Consider the following 24,235-nt stretch of genomic DNA (forward strand, 5'->3'; position numbering starts at 1 on the left):
CATGGCCCCAGGGTGGCACCCAGAGCTGGCACATGGGGGCCCTTTTGGCCAGGGACAAGGGCCAGGGGGAGCTGGGCATGCCAGGATGGGGACACTGAGCTGTGGAGGGACAGACCACGGGGTATCTGTGGGGTGTCAGACTGTGGGCATCACTCCAGGAGAATCAATGGGGCACCAGCCTGCAGAGCATCGATGGGCATCAACGGAGCATCAGATCATGGGGCATCTGTGGGGCACTGGGGTACAAATGGGGCATCACCGGGGCACCAGCTCATGGGGCATCAGATCATGGGGCATCACGGGCATCGGTGGGATATCAGTGGGGCACCAGTGGGGCACCAGTGGGGCATCAGTGGGGTATCAAAGGGTACCAGGGTGTACCAAAGGGAACCGACAGGACATCGGAGGGCACTGCTGTGGCACGAGGTGACTCAGTGGGACACCAAGGCCGTGGCTGGGGTCCCACAGGACACCCCAGGGCCACCCTGTGCCACCCGTGGGCCCCGGTGCTGTCGCTGTCGCCCGTGTCCTCGGGCCCGCCCCGCCCCTCGCCCCGCCCCCTTCCCCTAATCGCCGCTTCGATTGGCCCCGGTCCAGCCGCGCTCCTCCCCCTGGGCCCGGGCTCGGGCCGGGATTGGCGGGGGTCCGGGCCAATGGGGCGCGGCGCGGGTCCATAAAAGGCGCGGCGGGGCGCGGGCGGGCGCAGCGCTCAGCGGAGCCGGTGGCGGGCGGGGGGCGGCCGGGGCCGGTTCTGTGCGAGTCCCTGCGGGCACCGACCGCGCTCCCGCCGCGCCCCGCGCAGCCGCCCCTCGCCGGCGCCCCTGGGGGGGGTTGTTTTTTGGTTTTTTGCTTTCCCCCCCCCACTTTTAAATTTTCCTCCCGCTTCCCCCCGCACCGGCACTTCCGGCGGGTTTCCGGGCGGTTTCCGGGCGAGCGGCTCCGGCGGCGGCGGGGGCGATGCTGGAGGCGGCGGCGGGGCCCGCTCCGGGCGGCGCGGAGCAGCGCGGGAGCCGCTTCAGCGTCCTGACGTGGGAGCAGGTGCAGCGGCTGGACCAGATCCTGGGCGAGGCCGTGCCCATCCACGGCCGCGGCAACTTCCCCACGCTGTCGGTGCGGCCGCGCACCATCGTGCAGGTGAGGGGGCCGAGGGGCCGCGGGGCCGAGGGCTGTGAGGGGCGAGCTCCGGGCCCCGCTGGACTCTGCCCCGCTCCGGCGGGGGTCAGGCAGAAAATAAAAGTGCTGAGGCGGCGATAACCGGCCCGGCGGGCCCCGAGCCAGCCCGGCCGGGCACCTCGGCCTCCTCCCACGGCCGGTGCGGGCCCGGGGAGCGCGGAGCCGCTGGACGGGCCGGGCTGGAAGGGACCTTAAATTAACATCGGGGAATGGCCTCGGCTGAGGGACCGCAGGGAGCCCGGCACGGCTCTGCCCGGGACAGCCCGAGATCCTGCTGTGTCCCATAGCAGTGTCCCAAAGCTGACTCCTGCCAGGCTTGGAATTCGGGAAAAGCGGCTCAGCCATGGGCACGGACACCTTCCACCAGAGCAGCCTGCTCTGAGTCCTGTCAGCCTGGCCTGGCTGCTTTGGGGGGACTGGCCCGCATCATCCTGGGCTGCTGTGGGCTCAGTTCCCATCCCGGGGGTCCCGGTGGGGCTGCCAGCAGCCACAGCAGGAATGCCTCACCCCATCCCTGCAGCTGCTGCAGCTTGTGCCATGGATCCTGCTTGGCTTCCTCCCCTCTCACCTTGTTCCTGCTCTTTTTGAGTTAATTTATTGTCCTTAAAAGCAGTGAAATGTGTGTGGCCAGGGCAAAAGTGGCTTTTTTTGGAGCTGCTTCCACGAAATGGCTTCGTGCTGGTGGACATGTTGGGCTCGTGCTGGAAGAGGCAGAGTTATTAATTCAAAGGCCGGATCAAATGTCCGTGTCCTTTGATTTCTGGGCACCCCTGGCTGAATTCTCCAGAGCCTGCCCGATACTTTGGCTTGTTCACGAGCTCCTCTTAGTTTAACCATCAAGTATTAACTGTGTTTAATATTAAACTAACAATGTAGCTCGAATGAGCTGATGCATATTCATATTTGGGAGGCGACTTCATTCCTCAGTAATGACTCATCAAATGTAAAATCGGGCATGTTGGCTTCTAATTAAAAAGCCTATTCACGGCGCTAAGACCCAACTGGCTTTCACAATAACCGGGATTTTGGAGCCTCAGCTGCTTGAGAAAGAGTCAGAGTTAAGCCTGGGAGACGGAAGGGTGACATTTGAAAGGCAGGTCTGGGATTCCTCGAGTTGCTGTCGGGGGCAGCAGGGCTGGCTTTGGCTGCCTCGGGCAGAATGGCAGATGGCGAGAGCTGCGGGCAGGAGGCTGCCCTGGCTGGGGCAGCACCGACACTGCAGCAGCTCCTGGGGCTGCCCAAAGGGTGCTGCCAGCAGCAGCCTCCAGCACGGGATAGCTGAGGGCTGTAATTGTGCCCGGCCGTGCTGGCAGAGCCTGTGTTTAGGGCTGACTAAGCTGGAACAAGTAACCCAAAAGGCAGTTATTTATCCTGTTGTTGTCGAGGGAGCTGCGAGGCGCAGGTCAGGACGCAGCAGGATTTGCTCCTGCCTGGCTGTCACAGTCAATTATCCCAACCACACGGAAGGTGAGCTGCTGTTTTGGGAAGCAGGTCAGCAGCTGCCTAACCCTGGAAATATCCAGCCCTCTGGGGGAAAATGCAGCCCTGAACCCACTGCCTGCAGCCAGGGGGGATGAGCTCCAGGTGAGGGCTGCTGGGTGGAAGCTCCCAGGAAATGGCAAAGTGCTCTGCTCCCAGCTGCTCTTTGGGTTGGAGATTTCTGGGATGGTTTGGGACAACACTGACTGGAGCAATTGGGTCTTTTCCCTGTTTTCTGAGTATATCTCACACAGCCTGGGGAACTTGAGTGAGCTTGGAGCCTGTGGGCCTGGAACGCTGCAGCTCCTGAGCCGTGACCAGAAAGGGGTTAAGCAAATGTTCTTTGGGGTCAGGAAATTAATCTGGAACAAGATCTTCTCCAAGCACTGGGCCCAGCTCTGCATCTAAGACTTTGTGACCTATATCTTGTGTCTCTGAGCCTGGGAGCACTGGGAGCAGCCTCTGAGTGCACGAGCAGTGCTGGAGCTGTGCCCTGCGTGAGTGGCTCCAGCTGGCAGCAGGGCCAGGCCAGCAGCTCCCCTGGGTGACGTTTGCTCGCTTTGGGGCAACAGCCCTGTGTGTCTTCTAGGAGCAGATCCATCCTTTCAGACTGTCTGCCCTGGAAAACAGCTTCATTCTCTGGCTGGGCAGGTGTGGCCTGGGTGAGCAGCCCCTGGTTCACTGTGCCTGGCATGTGACTGTCACCACGGGCTTGGCGAGGAGCCCAGCTGCTGAGCAGGGGTGGCTCATGGAGAGAGGGGAAGCACCAGGGGAAGCTGCCTCCTGAGCCTTGACAGCCTCCCAGGTGTGCAGACAGCAGTGGGGTTGTTCTGGGGTGTTTTTGGGAAGGCAGCAGAACTCGCTGGTGGCCCTTGGCGCGGTCACCGAGGGTCTGGGAGGTGATGAGGGTTCCATGCTGCAGTCCCTGACCTTTTCTGTGTTCTTCCTCCCAAAAAAACCATGGAGAGGCAGCTTTACTGCTGCTGGGACCAGATCTGTAATGCTTCTGCTCTCCCCCAGAGCTGCTCAGGCCCCAGGCAGCCAAGAGGGTTTGGCCCTTGTGATGCAGCTCGGAATTGAAGTTCATGTTTTGGGCAGCCAAAATGCAGAGTTTGTGGGGCCTCTCAAACTAGGGCAGGCTCACAGGGCTGAAGGGCCCAGTCAGACTGGCTCTTGATGATCCAATTTGTCCATTTGTGTCCCAAGCTTCGGCTCTTTCAAGCCATGGCCTTGCTCTAGGCTGGCTGGTTGGGACTCCCAGGAAAATGGAAAATGGCTGGAGGGGAACACGAAAGCAGGATGACAGGATGAGATGTGGGGAGAGCTTCTGCTGGAAGGTGCAAACCTAATCTTCCTGGGATCTTTGAGCTGAGTTAAACTCAAATTATAAGCTGGTGTCCAGATAGTTTATTTTATGGTCTTGGGGGTTATTTTAGCCTCCTGCTTGTTAAGTAATCAGGCAGGTGATTCAGCTTCCCAGTAAATGAACAAAGCTTTGGAGGGGCTGCTGGGTGTGCCAGGACTGAGCAGGCAGCATTAAAATCACCGGAGTAACACCCGTAAGATGAAAGCTGCCTCTTGTGCTTGATAGCACGCCAAGCTCAGCACGAAGCTCTGACACACTGGAAATTGTTAGGATACACTTACTAGTTGGGACATGAACTTGCATACGCCTGGCTGGGGCTTTTGAGCTGCTCTGGCATCTTGATTTGCCTTTAATGAATCTTGACAGTCCGAAGGGATGGCTAAAAGGAGTGAGCCACCCTGATTAAATCCACAGGGACTGCTGCAGACTGTGCTGCCACCTCCTCTTTGGGGTCGGCTGCTCTTGGCTTGGTCACTGGAGCTGGGAGGGGATGTAGAGGGCAGAGACCACCCCAAAAAATGGGGTCAGGAAGGGCCTCCAGGCCAGAGTGGGGAAGGCAGGGAGAGCAGACCCTGCACTGGAAGCACAACAGCTGATCCTGTGCAGTGAGATCTCTAATGCCAGGGAATAAGTGAAGGAGAGCCACCCCAGCTGCTGGCAGGACTCGGGATGCTTTCCAAAGTGACCTATTTCCAATGGATTAGCTTTTTATTTCACTGTCTTGCACTGGAGTGACCTGTAGGAACGCGGGGAGTGCTCCTGCTGCCCCAGGCTGCTCCTCTGCCTCTCACTGACCGTGTCTCTGTCTCAGGTTGTCCGTAGCCGCCTGGAGAAGAAGGGAGTCCCAGTGCACAACGTCAGGCTGAACGGCTCAGCTGCCAGTCACGTCCTGCACCAGGACAGTGGCTTGGGCTACAAGGACCTGGACCTCATCTTCGGGGTGGATCTGAAGACCGAGGACGTTTTCCAGCTGGTTAAAGATGTGGTCATGGACTGCCTGCTGGACTTCCTCCCCGAAGGAGTCAACAAGGACAAGATCACGCCCATGACCCTGAAGGAGGCCTATGTGCAGAAGCTGGTGAAGGTGTGCAACGAGACCGACCGCTGGAGCCTCATCTCGCTCTCCAACAACAGCGGCAAGAACGTGGAGCTCAAGTTCGTGGACTCGCTGCGCCGCCAGTTCGAGTTCAGCGTGGACTCCTTCCAGATCATCCTGGACTCGCTCCTGCTCTTCGGGGAGTGCTCGGAGAACCCCATGGCCGAGAACTTCCACCCCACGGTGACCGGGGAGAGCATGTACGGGGACTTCGAGGAGGCCATGGAGCACCTGCGGCACCGCGTCATCGCCACGCGCAACCCCGAGGAGATCCGCGGCGGGGGGCTCCTCAAGTACTGCAACCTCCTGGTCAGGGGCTTCAAGCCCAAGTCCGAGGTGGATATGAAGGCCCTGCAGAGGTACATGTGCTCCAGGTTCTTCATAGACTTCTCTGACATCGGCGAGCAGCTGAGGAAGCTGGAGTGTTACCTGCAGAGCCACTTTGTGGGCATGGAGAGCAACAGATATGACTATTTGATGACCCTGCACAGGGTGGTCAACGAGAGCACAGTCTGCCTCATGGGACATGAGAGGAGGCAGACCCTGAACCTCATTGCCATGCTGGCCGTGAGGGTCCTGGCTGAGCAGAACATCATCCCCACGGTCACAAACGTTACCTGCTTCTACCAGCCAGCCCCTTATGTCAGTGAAATAAACTTCAACTACTACGTGACCCACGTGCAGCCCTTCCTGCCTTGCAATCAGTCTTACCCCACGTGGCTTCCCTGTAACTGAGCCAGGACAAACCCCGGGGTCTGTCCTCCAAGGTATTTCCTTGCCTTGGGGGGTTGGGAGGGTGGGGAGGGGGGAACAGAATGAAACCTACCAACCTTCCCAGAACTGCAACAAAAGGAAACTTCCTGGACTCTTGCTTGAGTGTCTCGTTCCTGGGATTGTCGGGACGAGCATTGTCTGCTGTACACTGTGATGGGAAGTGCAGTGTTATGGGAATGACTCCTTATGGAATTGTGGAGGCAATGGGGTGGGTGGGGTGTGTGAGGGGAGACTGTAGAATTATGCTAAGGTAGAGCTGCACTGCCCTGAAATGGATCTGAATTGTGGTTGTTTTTTTTTTTAGTGCAGGAGGTGTTCTGGGTGTGCAAACTTGTGGTTTCTGCCGAGAGAAGCCAGGGTGGCTAATTCCTTTGAAGGACCAAAGAATCCTGTTTAAGTGCCTGTAACAATATAAACACAACTGTACTGTAAACTTTATTATTTTCTGCGGGGGCTGATGGCCCAGAGCTCGAGTGGGGAATGTCTGAGGAGGAAAACGTTTCTGTCGTGGGTGGGAGGGTCGCAAGATCATTTCTTATCCTGGCTGAGGCCAGAGCAGGTTCTGTGTGGCTGAGGGGTTTGGGCATGACTTGCTGCCTGTGAAGGACCAGCTGGAGCCAGGGGCTGCCAAAGTGGGGCTGCCTAACCCGGGGGGTTGGAATTGCCTGAAACTGGGAGCGCTGGGGAGGGGGGGAGTGCATGGTGGAAAATGCTGTGCAGGGCTTGCTGGAAAAAAGAAAGGCAGCAGGGACCTACACTTGGATTTCTTCAAGCTCCCAAGTCTGCAGTGCCAAAATATAGTGAGGCAGATGATTTGTCCAGGAGCCTGGCCCAGGCTGCCAAACCTAATCCTGTTTTTTCTAGGGGAATTTGAAATGCTGCTCTTCCGACTTTTTTTTTTTTTAATTTTTTTTTTTGGACATGCAGTGTGATTTTAATGCACAAAGCCACAGGCCAGCTGGGCCATGGGGAAGGTGAGGCTGGTCCTTTGAAGCACAAACCATCCAGGTCGCTGGTCAGTCATTTCCAGCTGTCGCTGTGTCCTCCAGGGAGGTGGACAGACCTCTTCATGCTGGAGATCATCCCTTGGGCAGGTCCTATCTCCAAAGCAGCCCATTCCCAGCCCTGTGATTCACTGATAGCATTTGAAATTCATTCTCTAGCTAGAAATGGAGCCTGGGGCCAGAAGGGGGGGTGAAGTTAGTTGGCCTTAGGGAAGCAATGTCTTCTGAGCAGACCCTCTGGTGTTTGGAGGGTTTGGCTCTCTCAGCCCGGCGTGGCTTTGAAGCTGTTGAGTGTCCGGAGCACAGAAGTTTTTCACGGAGGTGCCTGGGCTGCCGAGCCCCCGAGGTCTCGGGTTTCAGTGGGCAGGCAGCAGGCATTTCCTAGGGATGCTGCTCGGGAACACCACCACAGCTTCCTGGTGCTGCCTCCGGGGCTGACCTGCTCCAGTACCTTTACTAACTCGTGTTTTTTGGGGTTTTTTGGTTTTTTTTGTTTTGTTTTTGTGACAAAACTGTAATACCCGGACAGATTGAAATAAAGACTAGATCCTTGGAATGTGTATAGCCAGATTGGTACCTTTTTTGGGGTGGGGGCAGTGTGAATGGGGAGCCAGGGGTGGGGGTGGCCCTCGGCATCAGCTGGAGCTGGCCCAGCTCTGCTCCCTGCACCCGCAGCTGGGGAGTGGCACTGGCCCCGGGCTTGTTGCAGGTTCTGGCTGCCTCCTGAGCTCAGCTCAGCCCTTGTGGCAGTCCCCAGCTCCCCAGAGCCTCATCCCTGTGCTGGGAGCTTGGGATTTCCCAGGCAGGGTCAAACTGGTTTAGGGCTGCTGTTGGGAGCCTGACTGTGCCACTGCTGTGGCTTTGAGGAAGGTGAGATTTTTTTCCCTTGCATTTGAAATGGAACAGAGATGCCATGTAGCGTGTTTTTTACAGGCTGCTCCTACCCACAGACACACTAAACTGAAATTCCCTCCTTCCCTTTGAGGTGTCTGAGCAGATCCCCTACAGCCACAGCTCAACAGGGTGACCTACCATTGAGATTGCACTTTGCATTTATGGAGTGTGTGTGGTGGGGCTCTTGTGAGTGGCTTGAACCTGAATTTTTCTTGACCTTGCAGTGATACTGTGCTGCCTCCTGTGAGGGGGCAATTGGAAGATTCCAGTAGCTTGAATGGCACTTGATTTCTTTTTTTTTTCCCCGTTGTTTTGTTTGTTTTAAATGTCCTTTTTTTCCTACACCTGTATCACTTGTCATGCGATGGGCTTGACATAGACTCACTAGATTCTTTAGAATCTGTTACGAATAAATACAGTGTATTCAATTTTGTTGGATTATTTTTATTATTTGCTTGTCCATCTGGGTGGTGTGATGAGGAGATGACCCAACCCTGTTCCCACCAAAAGCCAGGCTCAGGACCAGCTGGGCAGCTGCAAAGGGGCAGGCTGGGCACCTGGTCTGGATCTGCCTGAGTCCAGAGCAGCTCTGAGCCCTGGGGAGCACCGTGGCTGCTGTCAGGGCCCTCCTGCAGCTGGGGCAGGTTTCTGTTTTAGACACTGGAGCTGTGCATTTTGCCTTTCCCTGTTGCTGGAGAGGGAGGGTGGCACCAGGGCCCTCCCTGCTGGCTTTCCATGGCTCCATCCCTGCTGCTGAGAGCAGCAAGAGGTGCCTGAAGCCCTTGGGCTTGGTTCTGACCCACCTGCAGGCTGCTTCCTCCTGGAGGAGGAGAGACTGAGGCTGGGGAGGGCTGTGGTGTCCCAGGCAAAGCCGTGTGCTGCGGGTGGCAGGGCTGGCAGCTGGGTGCAGCTCCCCAGCCCTGGCTGCCCTCCAGCCCAAGATGAGGTTTCACTTCCCCCTGTCGAGCTCCAGGCAGTTCTGGTTCCACTGCAACAATGGAGCTGAGGAGGTGCCAGTCCCTCTTTGGGACAGACTTGCTGGCTCTGCATCTCCAAACCTTCACAGTCCTGGGCCAAGCTTCCCTCTGACAGCAGGGCTGGGGTGTTCTTGCTGGGCTGGCACTGCCACAGTCCCTGTCCCTGCTTGGGCAGGCTCTGCCTTTTGCAGGGCTCATTTCTCTCTGACCTGCTGGGTTTAGAGATGTTTCCCTCTTTCTGGCCCAAACCCAGCATGATCTCCTGCCTCTCCCAAGTGTGTATCACCGATGGAAGCAGCTCTGAAGTATCTTAGTCCCTCAGCTGTCTCCTGTGTGAGTGGCTGCTCCTGCTGTGGGTGTGTGGTGAATAAGCTGCCTCTGGATTTGTGACCCTGAGCAGAGCAGCAAAAGCCCTGACAGAGTTGGCGGGGCATTGTTGGGTGGATCAGAGCATACAAAGGGATGTTGGTGGAAAGTACTCGTTGTGATCAGAAAGGAGCTATCAATGTTTACAGCCCAGATTCCCATCCCTCTTTTGTTAATTGTCAAATAAAAAAAACCCCTATATATTTTCTCACAGCCTGTATTCTGTCATTATTTTCCTCTTTGAGCAGAGGGGGTGATGGATCAGCCAGGATGTGCCTGAGGCTGTGCTGGGTACAGTCCAGGCTCAGGTGCTGCTGCAGGGCTCCCCTCAGCCTGGCTCTGAGGCTGGGGCTGTTCCTTCAGGGCCATAATTCCAGTCCCTCCATGCAGCCCATGGCCTGGGCAGTGCCCAGCTCGGTGCCTGTGCTGGGAGCAGGGCTGCTGGCACGGTGGCACGGTGCTGCATGTGCCCACAGCCCCTCTGCCCAGGCTGCAGGAGCATCCGAACCCAGCCAGCCCTGCAGAGCAGCCGCGCTCCTGGGGCTGCTGCGGCTTTTGCAGCTGCAGCTTTTTCTCCTGGAAGGACACCTGGCCGTGCTCCAAGCTCACTGAAACGGCAGGAATTTGTCCTGACTCCAGCATGCAAGAAGCATCTTGCTGCAGCCCTGCTGCCTCCAGCCTGGCCCTGCGCCCAGGGTGGCACCAGCTCCGTGCGGGCGGCTGCTAGACCCAGCACAGCATTTCCATTTCATTTTATCGCTATTGAGCTTTTCCTTGCAGCGTGCCAGTGCTTCTCCCTGGCTGCCCTCCTCCTCCTCCTCGTCCCGGCTGTGAAGGCTGCTCCTGGGGCTGCAGCAGAGGAGAGAACAGCCTGTCTGTGTGCCTCCCCTGCCATTTATAGCCGCGCTGGGCTCGGCACCCGCTGCCAAGCACGGGACAAACGCTCCATTGATGTGTCCCTTCCCCGAGGGCTCCCGGCCCGGGCTGGGCTGCCCGGGGCTGGCACAGCCCCCTGCCTGTCCCAGGGCTGGCACAGGGCAGGCTGAGGGTGAGGATTCTGCTCTGTCCCTCACTCTGATCCCATCTCCTGGCCCTGCTGCGGGACCAGGCTCAGCCTTTTCTGCTCCACAGAGGGTTTGAGCTCCTGCTGGAACTGTGGAATACCCTGGCTTGGAATGGAGCCACCCAGAGCATCAAGGACAACCCCAAGTGTGCTTCTGAGGGTTTCCAAACCCTTCCTGACCTCTGGCAGACTCAGTGCTGTGACCACTTCCCTGGGGAGCCTGTTCCAGTGCCCAGCACCCCTGGGTGTAGAACCTCTTGTGTGCACAGGCAGAGGAACCTTTAAAAAGCTTTTTTCCCTTCTGTACATGAAGTGTTTGTTCTGTTCAGCTCTAAACACAGGTTGCCACAGACTTCTTGGCTATCAGCTCCATGATTTCCCTGACACCCACCTTCTCCCACCTCTGGCCTCTCGGATGCAGCCTGGAGCGAGCAGCTCAGGCACTCCCGTCCCTCCTGAGCCACCGCAAGAACAGATCAGCTCCTGCAGAGCCTCCTGCCCGCTCCACGGCATTCCAGCCTGCCCCAAACCCCCGGATGCCCGCTCATCCCTGCTCCTTTTCTCCGGGAATGACCCACACGTGCCCGAGCTGCTGCTGGGCTGGGAGTTGCTGCTGGGTCGCTGCTCCCTCACCGGGGCGGATCCCCGGGCCCGGACACACATTCCAGCCTGTGGAAACACGATGGCTCTGACGAATTTGATTGAAATCCTCCGCTGGCATCCCGAGGTGCTCAGGGGGATGACTGACAGCCAGGGCAGAGGCGTTTCCTGAGGAAAGGAGGAAAAGAAATCAATTGCCTTGTCACCGCAGCCTGGAGGTGTTGCACAAGGGAGAGGCCAAGGACGGGGTGTCCTTGCTCCCCTGCACCCCAAACCCTGCCCGTCCCACCGGGGGGGGATGCCAGGGGGATGCCAGGGGGAAACAGCGACATTCCCAGATGGATGAGGGCTGGGGAAACAGCGACATTCCCGGGAGGGATGAGGGCTGGGGAAACAGCGACATTCCCAGTGGATGAGGGCTGGGGAAACAGCGACATTCCCAGTGGATGAGGGCTGGGGAAACAGCGACATTCCCAGTGGATGAGGGCTGGAGAAACAGCGACATTCCCAGTGGATGAGGGCTGGGGAAACAGCGACATTCCCAGATGGATGAGGGCTGGGGAAACAGCGACATTCCCAGTGGATGAGGGCTGGAGAAACAGCGACATTCCCAGTGGATGAGGGCTGGGGAAACAGCGACATTCCCAGTGGATGAGGGCTGGAGGGCGGGACGGCGGCTCCGGAGCGGGCAGAGGCTGGAGCGGCGCCCCGGAGCGCAGGGCGGTGTGAGATGCGTTATCTCTCCCTGTGCAGGTGAGAACTCGCATTTTCTGCCAGCACAGAGCTCGCGTTTTCACTGCCAGCAGCTCGCTCCTTTCCCATTGCCGGGCCGTTCCCACCCTCCCTTTGCACAGGACGGGGACAGGGGACAGAACACAGCCCCGGCTGCCTGGGGTGGTTGATCCTTGCCCTCTCCACCACCACGGCGTGTTTGCCCTCCTTATCTCGCTGCTATCGAAGCCCGGGCTCGGCTGGAGCAGTGTCACCCTGCCTTCAAAGGGGAAGGCAGCGCTCCGGGGCTGTTTGTGTGCCCTATATTTGTGCCTTGTAATCCAAGGAGGGGCTGGAGGTACGGACACCCCTGGAGCCCTCCTCCCTTCCCCCCGTGCCGGCGTGGCTGGAACAGCTGATTACTTTAAGCATCCCTCTAGTAATATGCAATTAGAGGAGGCTTGGGCTGAAATCCCGGCTAAATCCGCGTGTCCGTGCCGTGACTCAGCCAGGGGTGCTCCCCTGGCGGATCCCGGGTGCATTCCTTAGGGACTGGACACGATGGTTAACGTGCCACTCGCAGTCACCCTTCCCGATGTCACCGGTGGAACGAGTCCAGCCGGTTCCTGCCCTGCTCCTCCTTGCTCGCCGCAGCTCCACGGCCGGGCCGAGCCCCCGGGCCGGGATCCCCTTTCCAGAGGGGTTTGCAGCCAGTCCGGCAGGAACCGGTCCCTCCAAAGGTGCTGCTCTGCCCGGGGCTGCTCCAGCTGAGATCAGAGACTAAAAACCCCGAACTGCGGACGGTGGGAAGGCAGCGCAGAGCCAGCCCTGGCCTAGGGAGGGCTGGGAGCGTGTGTCACCTTCTCCCATGGGAGATGCTGCCAGCAGCAGCAGCTCCGGGATTGGGAGCGTGCCCTTCAGGGAACAGGGGAGCAGCCTTTGGAGCCAGCCTGCTCCTCTGGGCAGGTGCTGCTGCTCCGTGACGTGAGGAGGGCACAACGTGAGTAAGAGCATCCTCAGCAGGGCCCACGTCAGAGCTGAGCTCAGCCGGGAGGGGCCGGGCCCTCCGCCCCCAGAACGCCCAGGGAGCTGGAGATGGTGGCACTGCTAATGGCACTAATTGCCAGTGGTTACTGAGCTGATGATTTGCTTTATCCAGGAGGGCTGGGTCACCCCATCGGGCCCGAGGCCATCCCGGGTGTGCAGAGAGCCAGGAGGGACCAGGGGGTGGCACAGGCAGGGCTGGGGTGCAGGGACAGCAGCCCTGGGCAGGAGCTTGGGGCTCTTGGTGGGTGAAAGCTCAGCAGGGCCTCACCACCCTCACAGGGAGGAATTTGTTCTAAAATCCCATCTAAACCTACTCAGTTTAAAGCCATTCCCCTTTCTGCCACTTGTCTTCTTTTGCTGCAAAGCTCTCAGCAGCTCTTCTTGAGTGGAAATACAGCTTCATCTTGGCTGAAATTCTGGTGGAAAGTGGGGATTTGGGTTAAAGTCCTGGGCTGAAAGCAGAGCAGGTGATGGGAGCTCAGAGGGCTGAGATTCTGGGAGCTCACAGTGCAGCTGAGCTTTAAATTTAGGATGTTTCCAGGCTGGTGAGCAGATCTGTGGCTCAGCCCTCAGACTTTGACTCCCAGTCACAGGAAGGATTTAACAGCTCTCAGGAAGAGGGGAGTGGGGAAAACACATCCCTGTGATCCCCTTTGGAGGATGAGCTGAGCTCTTTGGGGCTCCCCGTGGCACGGAGTGTCCCAGCAGCAGAAAAACGCCAGGACCTGATCCAAAACCCTCCCTGGGAGTTTTTCCATCTGCTGCACCGGGCTGTAGATCAAACCTCGGCTGACCTGCGGGGCTGACACGGGGAGAATGGGCTTTGGGGTTTGTTTAATGTCCCTGGGGCTGGGAAAGGACGTTCCTGGGTCCTGTCCTCCCTTTGTTCCAGCTCGGGCAGTGTAGCACGGAGCCCCAGCAGGGGCTGTGCTGCCCCGGCCTCTCTGCCTCCTCCTCTGGCAGCCGCTGGGTTTTGGTGCTCGCAGGGATCTCCAGGGATTTCAGGAGTGGGCAGGTGGTGGGTGGGCTCTCCACAGGAGGGGCTGAGGGTGCAGTGCCAGCATCTCCCCGGGCACAGGGAGCAGAGGGACAGGGACGATGGAGGGGGATCCCACAAGGCTGTGACCCAGCTCCGAGTGCCCCACACCGGGCAGGGATGCCAGGGAGGAGCTGGGAGTGCCGGGATGAGGCTGCCCCGGCCGGAGGGGGAATGGCTGCGGAGGACGGCGCTGCTGTGTGGGATTTGGCCACAGCTTCTCCTCCCGGCAGCTGCTTCCCCCCTCGCACGGGGTTATCAGAGCTCTCGGCGGGCAGCGATAGCACAAGGACACGGCCGGCTCCTGGGGACACGGGGACCTCAGGGACAGCCTGCTGGCTTTGCCTATCACAGGAAAGAGCCGAAAACAGGCAGGGAAAACAAACCCAGGCTCCGTGTGGGAGCCCCGCTGGCATCAGCAAAACTTTCCGTGGAAATCGGTGGCACCCGGGGACAAAGCCTCACCTCGGGGACGCATGGAGGGGACACACCTTGTCCCCGCATCCTCTGCTGCTCTCTGGTCACCCAGGGGACCAAAGTTTATCGATGGCTGGGATTATGGGGCTCCCGCGGGAATCACGGGTTTTCCTGGGATGGAAAAGGGGCGGTGTCCCGGAGCCGGGTGCGGTGCCCGCCGGGGGAGCCGCGGTCCCAGAACCGTGCCCGGTCCCCGGTGTCCCTCCCTCCGGTGCGGGTTTTTCTTGGCAGCCCCGGGCAGGAATGTTTCCCGCTGCCGAGCGAAAGTGGAGGCAGGGATTGCTGGAATAGCGACAGGCTGAGTAACAGCGCTAACTTTATTCTGCAAACAAAGGGCAGTGTCCCGGCCGTGCGGGGGCCGGCCCGGGGTCCCTGCCCCGAATTCCTGTCCCGGAGACCCCCCCGGGCCCGGCCCCCGTCTGCTGCTCCCGCCGGCCCAAAGCGCATTTCCAGAAGCGGGGAGAGGCCGTAGAACAGCGCAGAAAGGCGGGGATTCCCCTCCGAGCCTTCCAAGCAGGGCTTCTCCCTGTGCAGGTGCATCCCCAGCCTGTCTCCCAGGATTTTGGGGGCTGCCAGCCTGGCGTGGGCACCAGAGAGCCCTGAGCCCCCCGTGCTGCCCTCCCGGGGCATTTCTCCCTGGGGAAGGGAAGGGATCCCCGCCGGAGCCCAGGGCTGGGGCAGCGGCCCCTGCTCCGAGCAGAGACCCTGCCCGGAATGCGGCCCCGGGCCGGCTCTCGCTGCCGCCGGGGCTCGCTCGGAGCAGGACCCGTCCCGGCCGCAGCCTTGGTGCCAGGGCCGGCCTTGGCTGCGGGGCTCGGGGCAAGGCAGCGCTTTCCAAAACAAATATTTGTGCAGCGCAACAACACGTGGGAAAGAGCAGGAGGATTTGCTTGCCCGGCTCCAGGGGAGGTTCCCAGGAGCTGCACTCGGCCGTGGGGGTTCAGCTGTGCCCTGCTCTGTCACTGAGCTGAGCTGCTCGGCTTTGGAGCCTCTTTGTGCTCCGTGGCTTTGCACAAAATGGGTTTGAATTTGCAACCCAGGAGGGAAATCTCCCTTGGATGGACTCAGAAAATCCCTCTGGACATGAGGGAGGGGGTGCTGAGGCAGAGCTGGGTCTGTGCCGTGCCTGGCTCTGCCCTGCCCTCTGTGCTGGAGAATCTCAAAGGCCCCAAATCTCCCCCAAACCCTCCCGTGTGTGAAGCTGGGCAGGGTTGTGCCCTGGCAGCCCGAGGTGTCAGAACACCCAGGAGCTCCTGAGCTCCCCAGCTGCTGCTCCTGCCCTGCAGAGGGACCCGAGCCTGGGGCGCCGAGGGCCAGAGCTCACTGGGAACTGAGGCAGTGAAAGCCCGGGGTGAGGCCAGGGCCCATCTCATACATTGAATTTTATATATTCATTATAAATTGATGGCCTGGCTGCTCCCACCGAGGCACCAGAGCCTGGGGTGAGCTCCTCCTCCTCCTCTTCCTCTCCCAGATGCATCAGCGGTCAGGGGGGAGCGTGGCCCTGCCTGTGCTCCGCTGGCTTTCGGTCCCTCTGTGCTTTATTGCCATTGTCCCTGTGTCCCGGTGCCTCTGGAGCTGCCAGCCCCTGCGGTGCCCCTCCCAGGGACCCCCGGAGCCGGGCAGGGCGGCGGGAGGCTCCGGCTGTCCCCAGGGCTGGTGGCGTGTCCCGAGCACGTTGCTCCCCCCGTGCCCTGCTGGGCTCAGCCAGGGCTTCCCCAGGGCTTCTCCATAACGGGAGCTGCTCCCGGCCCCTCTTCCCTCCTGCTCCGCTCCATAAGAGGCGAGGCGGGGAGCGCCGAGAGGAGCCCGAGCCTGGCTCTGCTCCCTGGATTCCTTTCCTGCCCGTCACCGACCGATTTAGTGCCCGGCGTCAGCCCGGGGGGCGCGGGGCTGGCACGGCCCGGGGCTGGCACGGCCCGGGGACACCGCCGGGACCCCAGGCTGGGCACGGGGCTGTTGTTCCGGGGGTCCTGGTGTCCCCGGCACGCCCAGGGAAGGATGAGCACCCCGCTGGGACACGTGGAAACCTGGAGCTGCCTCTCTGGAAGGGAACCCCAAACCCCCAAATCTGCCCATTCTGAGGATTCTGGGATTGGGAACCCCAAACCCCCAAATCTGCCCATTCTGAGGATTCTGGGATTGGGAACCCCAAACCCCCAAATCTGCCCATTCTGAGGATTCTGGGATTGGGAACCCCAAACCCCCAAATCTGCCCATTCTGAGGATTCTGCTGCTGCAGTTTTTTAGGAAATCCTCACCTACAGCCCAGCACACGGAGCCCAGGGATCTCTGGATCCTCCCGAGGGAAGGGCTGCGAGCAATAATTGGTGCTTTTTGCAATTAATCTCATTAAAGCTCTTAATGAACCGTGATCAGGTTACAGGGCTCCTGTCATCTCGGAGTGCTGGGGATTAGCAGGGGCAGGGAAGGAAGCAGCAGGGGAGGGGTGTCCCTGGAGTCAGCTCTGGCATCCCTGCTGCAGGCTTGGGAGTTGGGCTTCACACCTACCCACTCCACTTCATATTGAATTTTATATATTTATTATAAATCACAGCGCCAAGGTTGCAGGGGGGATCTGTCCCACTCCCCCAACGGGAGATGGGACAGTGAGCAAGGCAAAGCCACTGAGCAGCACCTTGCCCTTTGCTGCACACGTCATGGAGCTATTTTGGGGACCATTCCTCACCGCTCTGCCCTTCCCAGGACTTGCCAACCCACAGATTTGGCTGCTGCGGGTGCAGGGAAGCCCTGGTGCTGAAGGGAAGGGGCAGGTGCAGGCCCCAGGGTGCTTGGGATCCGCTCTGGGGAGGAGCAGGAGGAAGGTTCCCCTCTGCTGGGGACGCAGTCCCTGGATCCTGCCCGGGCTGGGGACACGGAACACCTGGGAAGGAGCAGCTGTGGTGATCGGGGTGGGGCAGCCAGGACTGGAAACAGAGAGGCTGCTCTGTGCTGGGAAACTGGGGCTGATCAGGCAGCCCCGGGGTGCAGGTGGCAGGCAGGGATACCTGAACCCTGGAAAATCGTGGCTGGGACAGTCCTGGCTGTGCCCAGCTCCAGCCCGGCCTTCCTGGAGGGAGAAAAGCCTTAACAACCCACGCGTGGCAGCATTAATTACCCTGTTTAATTAATTACCCCATTTCCTTTAAAGGACTCCTTTACAAAAGGATGCACAAATCTCCAAACGCTTGGAGCAGGGGTGTGAGGAGGGACTGAGGCTGACTGGGACATTTTCTGCCGTTCCTCACCCAAAAGCAGAGGGGCTGTGTGGGTGCGGCTGTGCCAGGGTGGGCACCACTCCCGAGCCTCATCCCAGCCCTGCCAGCCCAGGGGCTCAGCACTGCCCAGACCCTGCCACCCATGCCCGGGACCCCCGGGATCCACGGGGGCGTCCCGGGTCAGAACCGGGCAGGACCCGAGCAGGGGGAGCCGTGGGCTGGGCCAGGGAGTCCCAGTGCGGGCACAGCGGGGCTGGAATTAGGCACATTAACCTGCAGGGCAAAACAACCCGATTGCTGAGCTTTAACGAGATCAGTGACTTAAAGAGCTTTAGTGGGGAAGAGAGAAGTGGACCAAGAGGAGCTTAACACAGTGAGGGCATCCAGGTGCCGTGGGAATGCCTTCCCAGGCCTGGGAGCTGCCCAGAGCCACAGCAACACCCCTGGAGCCGGGGACAGGGGGTGATAAGGTGGTGAGGACAGGGTGCCCACCCCCAGGCCCTGGGCAGGGTCCCCCGCCCGGCGGGCCCGGGGGACAGAACTGAAAATGAAGGATTTCTGGGCACTGAAAATGAAGGATTTCTGGGCACTGAAAAGAAAGGATTTCTGGGCACTGAAAATGAAGGATTTCTGGGCACTGAAAATGAAGGATTTCTGGGCATTTCTCAGCACACCTGACCGGGGATGAAGCACAGGGCTGCTGGTCCCAGGGAGCAGGAAGATGGAAATACCCCGCACCAGGCTCTGGGGAGCCCAGGCACAGGGCGGGACGGGGGGATCAGAGGCCAGGGGGGCAATTCCCACCCTCTGGGGCTGGAATCGCCGCTGAGAGGAGGAAGGGCTCGAGAGGAACCAGCGGCACCAGCGGCACCGGGACCAGCGGGGCCGGGGCTGCTCCGGCGGCTCCCGCAGCGCCCTCTCGTGACCGCAGCGGGGGCGGCCTCGGCTCCTGCCACTGTCCCCGTCCCCTGCCCCTGTCCCTGTCCCCGTCCCTTGTCCCTGTCCCCTGTCCCCATCGCTCTGGCACCGTCCCTGTCCGACCCTCTCCATCACCCTCGCCCCATCCCTTTACCACTCTCCATCACTCTCTCCCCATCCCTGTCCCCTCACCCTCCCACGTTCTCTGCCTTCCCCCTCTGTCCCACCAACCTCCCGGAGTCATTTCAGCCCTGGGCAGTTTCTGTCCCTGCCCGTGGGTGCCTGTGCCCATCTCCCCCCCCACACCAACCCACTCCACCAGGCCCAGCCCAGAGGAATTATCAGTGGAAGGGGGAGAAGCCAGGCTTAGGTATTAACACACTGCATTAATTTCATTTTTCCCAGAAAGTCTGTAACAGAGTAATCCCATAAACCCAACAAGTGTGGGTGCTGTTATGTAAGGGTGCTGCAGGAGGGCAGGGGGTTATGTAAATCCCTCTGCTCCCCAGCCCAGGGCTGTCCTGGAGCCACAGAGGGACCTGCTCCTGTCCTTGAGCTGGGGCTGCTCTGAGTTTGCTCTGTCCTGGAGCCACAGAGGGACCTGGCTCCTCATGCTGGGGCTGCTCTGAGTTTGCTCTGCCCTGGAGCCATGGAGGGACCTGGCTCCCCATGCTGGGGCTGCTCTGAGTTTGCCCCCAGACGGGCCCAGGACCCCCCAGCAGTGACGGTTCCAGCTGGAGATTCCTGCAGGATGTGCTGCCTGCTCCCACCAGGGAAGGCAGCTCAGGGCCAGCTTCCATTTCCTTTCAATTCCTGTTCCTGGGACTTCCCACTCCAGCCCAGCCTGGGGAGCTGCTCCAGCCCAAAGCCCATGGCCAGAGCTGCCCTTCCCCTCCCTGGTGCAGCCCTTTCTGCCCCTCCTGCCAGACATGGGGACATCCCAGTCCCCGGGAGATGGAGAGGGATGCGCCCCTGCCCGGCATTCCCTGGGCACCTGGGGCAGACAAGTGTCCTCATTCCAGCCCTCTGCAGGCTGCTGAGGAGCCCTGGGCTCTCCTTGCCCTTCCACCAACCCTCCTGTGCTCACTGACTGCGTCAGCCTCCCCAGTCCTGGGGGAAAATGGGAATAAGGGTGAGGATTGTAATGGATGTCATGTTCCAGCCGAAGATACTCCAGGAATACAGAGTGGGATGAGACTGTATCCTTACTGAGACTGAAGGGTGGGGAGCAACCAGCACACACAGGGATTTTTAATGATTTTGGCCTTTCTGCTTTAATGGAGTTGATTTATTATACATTTAAGGTCTTTTCCTGCATTTCCTCTAAGTCGGTTCCACTCTAATCAGGTCAAAAGCTGATTTGCAAATAATCACCACAGAAAGGGAAAAAAAAATCAAGGGATTTAAGGCCAAGCTGTGCATTCCATACTATTAATTGAAAGCCAGGAGAGATAATGTGTCTCTTCTCCTGGCTGAGACCCCTAAGCTGCTCTTAGCAGCAAACTGTGCTCTGGGCTCTGGGAATCACCTTCCAGCTGGGATTACACACAGGAAAATCTCCCTGGCCCTGGGGAGGGAAAGGGCAGGAGCTGGGGAGCACCAGAGGTGTCAGAGCATTCACAGCTCTGCGCTGGGCAGCACAAAACCAGGAGCTGTTCAAAACCTGGGATTAAAGGGGAAAGGCAGAGCTCCTGAGCGTGGGGCTGCACAGGCAGGATGGGAGCTTGGGTATTTCCCTGCCACCTATTTTCTGCAGATATTTATGTGCAAGCTGTGCCTTGTTTGTCACCCAAGTTTGCCTTGTTGTCACCTTATGTGAGTTTTTCAGGACAGACCATGTCTGAAGGCATAGACAAAGATATATTTATGTATATAGCAGTGATGTCCTGCTGCAGGAATTCTGAACATATTCTTCCCCATCTCCCCACACACTCAGAGGAGGGAAGAGGTTGATAATCAGAGAAATCCACTCTGGTATTAATTACATGCCATTACCAGGGCTTATTTGCTAATCCCCATTCTAATCACCCTCCCGGTTATATTTCAACCAGCACTTGAGGACACTGCACGTCATGAATAAAATATATATCAAAGTTTATTCCAGAGCACGGGCAGCACGGTGCGGGCAGCGCAGCCAGGGTTACACAACAGACCTGCTGTCACACCAGCGGAGGGCGGCACATTCGGGCGTCAGTGAAACCCCCACCCCAGCCCAAACCCGCGGTCTGGGGTTTCAATTTAAATAAGTAAACTAAATACTTAATTAATTAATAGCAGGGCGTCAGTGAAACCCCCCCCCCCCCCCCCCAGCCCAAACCCGGGGTTTGAATTTTAAAATTTAATTAATTAAATAAATAAATAAATAAATAGCTGGAGGTCAGTGAAATGCCCCCACCCCAGCCCAAACCCGGGATTTGAATTTTAAAATTTAATTAATTAAATAAATAAATAAATAGCAGGGGTTTAGTGAACTCTTCCCCCCAGCCCAAACCCAGGGTTTGGTTTTTTAACTTTAAATACATAAATAAATAAATAAATAAATAAATGAATAGCAGGGGGTTAGTGAACTCTCCCACCCCCCACCCCAGCCCAGCCCAAACCCAGTGTTTTGGTATTTTAGATTGAAATAAATAAATAGCGGAGGGACTTAGGTTTTCCGGGGGGTTCATGCAGCTGCTGGGGAGCGCCACTGCGGAAGCTCGGAGCGGCGGAGCGGAGCTGCTGGCTCGGTGCGGGACGGTCACCGGGGGCGGCGGGGCGCGGAGGAGGAGGAGGAGCGGGGCCAGCCGAGCCTCCGCAATTCCCGGCGGGAGCGGCTGATCCCATCCGGACCGAGCGTCCGTCCTGAGGCCGGCTCAGGGCTGTGGGACAGCGGCACCAGGGCCCTGCACAGGCTTTCAGTCCGGAGAGAGATCCTTCATCCCGGGGGAGATCCTTCATCCCAGAGAGAATCCTTCATCCCGGGGGAGATCCTTCATCCCAGAGAGAATCCTTCATCCCGGGGGAGATCCTTCATCCCAGAGAGAATCCTTCATCCCGGGGGAGATCCTTCATCCCGGGGGAGATCCTTCATCCCGGGGGAGATCCTTCATCCCAGAGAGAAGTCCTTCATGCCGGACAGAGATCCTTCATGCTGGGGGAGATCCTTCATCCCAGAGAGAATCCTTCATCCCGGACACAGATCCTTCATCCCGGACACAGATCCTTCATCCCGGACACAGATCGGGATCCTTCACCCCGAGCCCATCTCCGCCTCCTCGTGCCTTCCTGCCAGCCCGCAGTGACCGGCTCAGCCCCCGGGTGACTTTGGGTGTCCCCAAGGACGCTGCTGGAAGCGCCGGGAGCCTTCAGTGTCCCCGCGTGGTTTGGTCGGTCACGGAGCAGTCCCAGACTCGCTCGCTGGGCTGGACGGTGCCAGCGGAGCCCGAGCCCCGCTCCCGTCCCGCTCTGTCCCGTCCGGGCTGGAGCCCGAGCGCTGCCCGGGTGCTGCGGGTGCGGTGGCCCCGAGCCCGCTCCGCTCTCCGCCGAGGCTCGCAGGGGCCACGCCAGGGCTGCCCCGTGTGAGTCACAGTCCCAGCAGTGTCCCAGGGGCTGGGGTCCCCTCCCGGGGGCCGCGGGGCTCAGGCGGGGAAGGGGCCCTGCCCCAGAACCTGCTGCCTTCAGGGGAGAGGCGGCCCAGACCGGGCTGGGGGTGCTGGCAGCAGATTCCTCTATGAACGCCCCCAAACCTGGCAAGATCCTCCAGGGACCCCAGACTCTGAGGGCTCTCCCGGTCCCAGGGAGGTTCCCAGAACCTGCTGGGTCCCCCAGCCTCATTGTGTGCCCCCCGTCTGTCCCCCCACTACACACCCCGGACCCTGACCCTGCAGGGTCCTTCGAGCACCACAGCCCTCAGGGGTGCTCTCCCCACCAAACCCCTCAGGGCACCCCAAGGTCCCCAGACCCTGCTGGGTCCCCTGGAGTCCCCTAATACCACAAGGTCCCCTATGGAACCCCAAATACCCCAAAGTCTCCCCCCATCAGACCCCTTGGGCCACTGTTGGGGTCCCCAGACCCTGCTGGGTACCCCCACCCCACAGAGTCCCCAGGACCCTGCAGGATCTCCCTGGCACCCTCAAGGATGCTTAAGCCCTTCCAGCCCACTGGGTCCCATCCCAGTGGACCTCTCAGACCTCCCCCACCCTGCAGGATCCCTCTGGGACCCCCAAATCCATTGGGTTCCAGCCCATCGGATTCCCCAGCCCCTGCTGGGTTCCCCCACCCCACAGGGTCCCCTGGACCCTTCACACTCTGCAGAATTCAACTGTAACCCCCAAACCCACCAGTTCCAAACCCATCAGACTCCTCTGAAGTACCCCAGACCCCACTGGGTTGCCCCACACCAGGTGGGTCCCCCAGATCCTGCAGGGTCCCCGAGGCCACTCACACTCACCAAGGTGCCCCCGACCCCAGGTCTCCCAAGCCCACCAGATTCCCCAGGACTCCCTGAAGGACCCCAGCCCCTACTGGACCCCCCCACAGCCCTGGCTCCCACAGTTCCTCCAGTGAGCCCAACAAGGTGTCCCTTCACTTTCAGAGCCCCCAAACCCCCTGGCTCCCCACGGATCAAACCCCCTCAACCACCCCAAACCCCCCCTAGCTCCCCAAACCTCCCGCGTCCCCACCATTTACCCTTCCCAAAACCCTCTGAAGGACCGGATCCCCCCACCACGGGCTCCCCCAGATCCTGCGGGGTCCCCCACACCCACCAAGGCGTCCCCCACTTCCAGAGCCCCCCGTGTCCCCACCCACCGACCCCCCGGGTCCCGCCGGTCCCCGGGCGCCCCGCAGCCCCTGGGCCGCGCTAGGCGGAGCCGCGGCTGGCGGCGGGCAGGCGGCGCACGGGGGTGCCGGCGGCGGCCCCGCGGCTCCGTGCGGGGGCCCAGGGCACGCAGCTGCGGAGGGCGCGGGCGGCGGCGAGCAGCGCTCCGGGCCGGGGCCGCGGGCGGCGGCGCAGCCCCTTCTGCAGCCGCTGGCTCTGCGCGGCCAGGGCGAGCTGCGCCTGGGCCACGCCGGCCCCGAGGCGGCCCAGGGTCTCGGCGCGGGCGGCCAGGCGCAGCTCGGCGTGCAGCAGCGCGCAGTGCACCTGCCGCACCCGCCCCTCCAGCTCGGCCGCCGCCCGCCGCCGCCCCTCGGCCGCCACCAGCCGCCGCCGCGCCGCCGCCAGCTCCACCGCGCCCGGGCCGCCGCTCTTGCCGTCGCTGCCGCCGCCGCCGCCGGGGCCGCCGCGGGACGGGCGCTGCGCGTCGCCGCCGGAGGGGCTCGGAGGTGCCGGTACCGCCGCCGCTGCAGCCATGGGAGCGGGAGCGGCGGCGGAGGATGCGGCGGGGATATATAGCCCGGGGGCGGCGCCGGCGGCGGCGGCTCGGCCCCGGCGGGGGCGGCTCCGGCACGGGCTCCGCACCGGCACGGGGGAAGGGGGTGGGGGACACGCGAGCCCGGACCGGCACGGCGCAGCCCGGGGCTCGGTACCGGCAGGCGCTGCACCGGCACCGGGCTCGGCGCGGCTCCGGGGCGGGATCGCTACGGGCTCGGTGCTACACCGGGCTCGGTACGGCACCGGTGCCGGCATCGATGGGCCCCGGGCTCGGCGCGGCACCGGCACCGGTACCGGACCGCTATGGGCTCGGTGCTACACCGGGCTCGGCCCGGCAGCGGTGCCGGCATTGATGGGTCCCGGGCTCGGTACGGTACAGCCCTGGCCCGGTATGGCACCGCCAGGGGTCTGGGCTCGGTACCAGTCCCGGGCACCGGGCTCGGTACAGCTCGGTACGGCACCGGGCCGGGGGCGTTACCGGAGCTGGAAAAGTGCCCTCCCTTGGAGGGAAATGCGGAGCTGGGGCCGGTGGGAGCGCTGAGAAGGGCACCGCGGGGGCACTGGGGCTCTGGGAGGGGCTGGGCCGGGCTGTCCCGGGCACCGGCGCGTCCTTGGATGTGCGGCTGTCACAGCAAGGTCGCTGCCACCGTCATCGTCGTTTACACGGTGTTAATAAAGCT

At 60.6% G+C, this 24,235-nt stretch overlaps 2 protein-coding genes across 2 annotated transcripts; one reads left to right on the plus strand and one right to left on the minus strand.

Moving 5' to 3' along the window:
• Nucleotides 1-693: 693 nt before the first annotated feature.
• Nucleotides 694-8,214, plus strand: TENT5B (terminal nucleotidyltransferase 5B). The gene is made up of 2 exons (XM_054648359.2): nucleotides 694-1,134; nucleotides 4,830-8,214. Exons 1-2 carry the CDS (start codon nucleotides 958-960, stop codon nucleotides 5,847-5,849), a joined length of 1,197 nt encoding a protein of 398 aa, XP_054504334.1. The 5' UTR covers nucleotides 694-957; the 3' UTR covers nucleotides 5,850-8,214.
• A 12,055-nt stretch (nucleotides 8,215-20,269) lies between these two features.
• On the minus strand, nucleotides 20,270-24,155 carry TRNP1 (TMF1 regulated nuclear protein 1). The gene has a single exon (XM_077189549.1). It carries the CDS (start codon nucleotides 23,808-23,810, stop codon nucleotides 23,043-23,045), a length of 768 nt encoding a protein of 255 aa, XP_077045664.1. The 5' UTR covers nucleotides 23,811-24,155; the 3' UTR covers nucleotides 20,270-23,042.
• Between the last annotated feature and the right edge of the window lie 80 nt (nucleotides 24,156-24,235).

The sequence above is a fragment of the Agelaius phoeniceus genome, chromosome 22, assembly GCF_051311805.1.
Source record: "Agelaius phoeniceus isolate bAgePho1 chromosome 22, bAgePho1.hap1, whole genome shotgun sequence".
In the NCBI taxonomy this organism is placed as follows: domain Eukaryota; kingdom Metazoa; phylum Chordata; class Aves; order Passeriformes; family Icteridae; genus Agelaius; species Agelaius phoeniceus.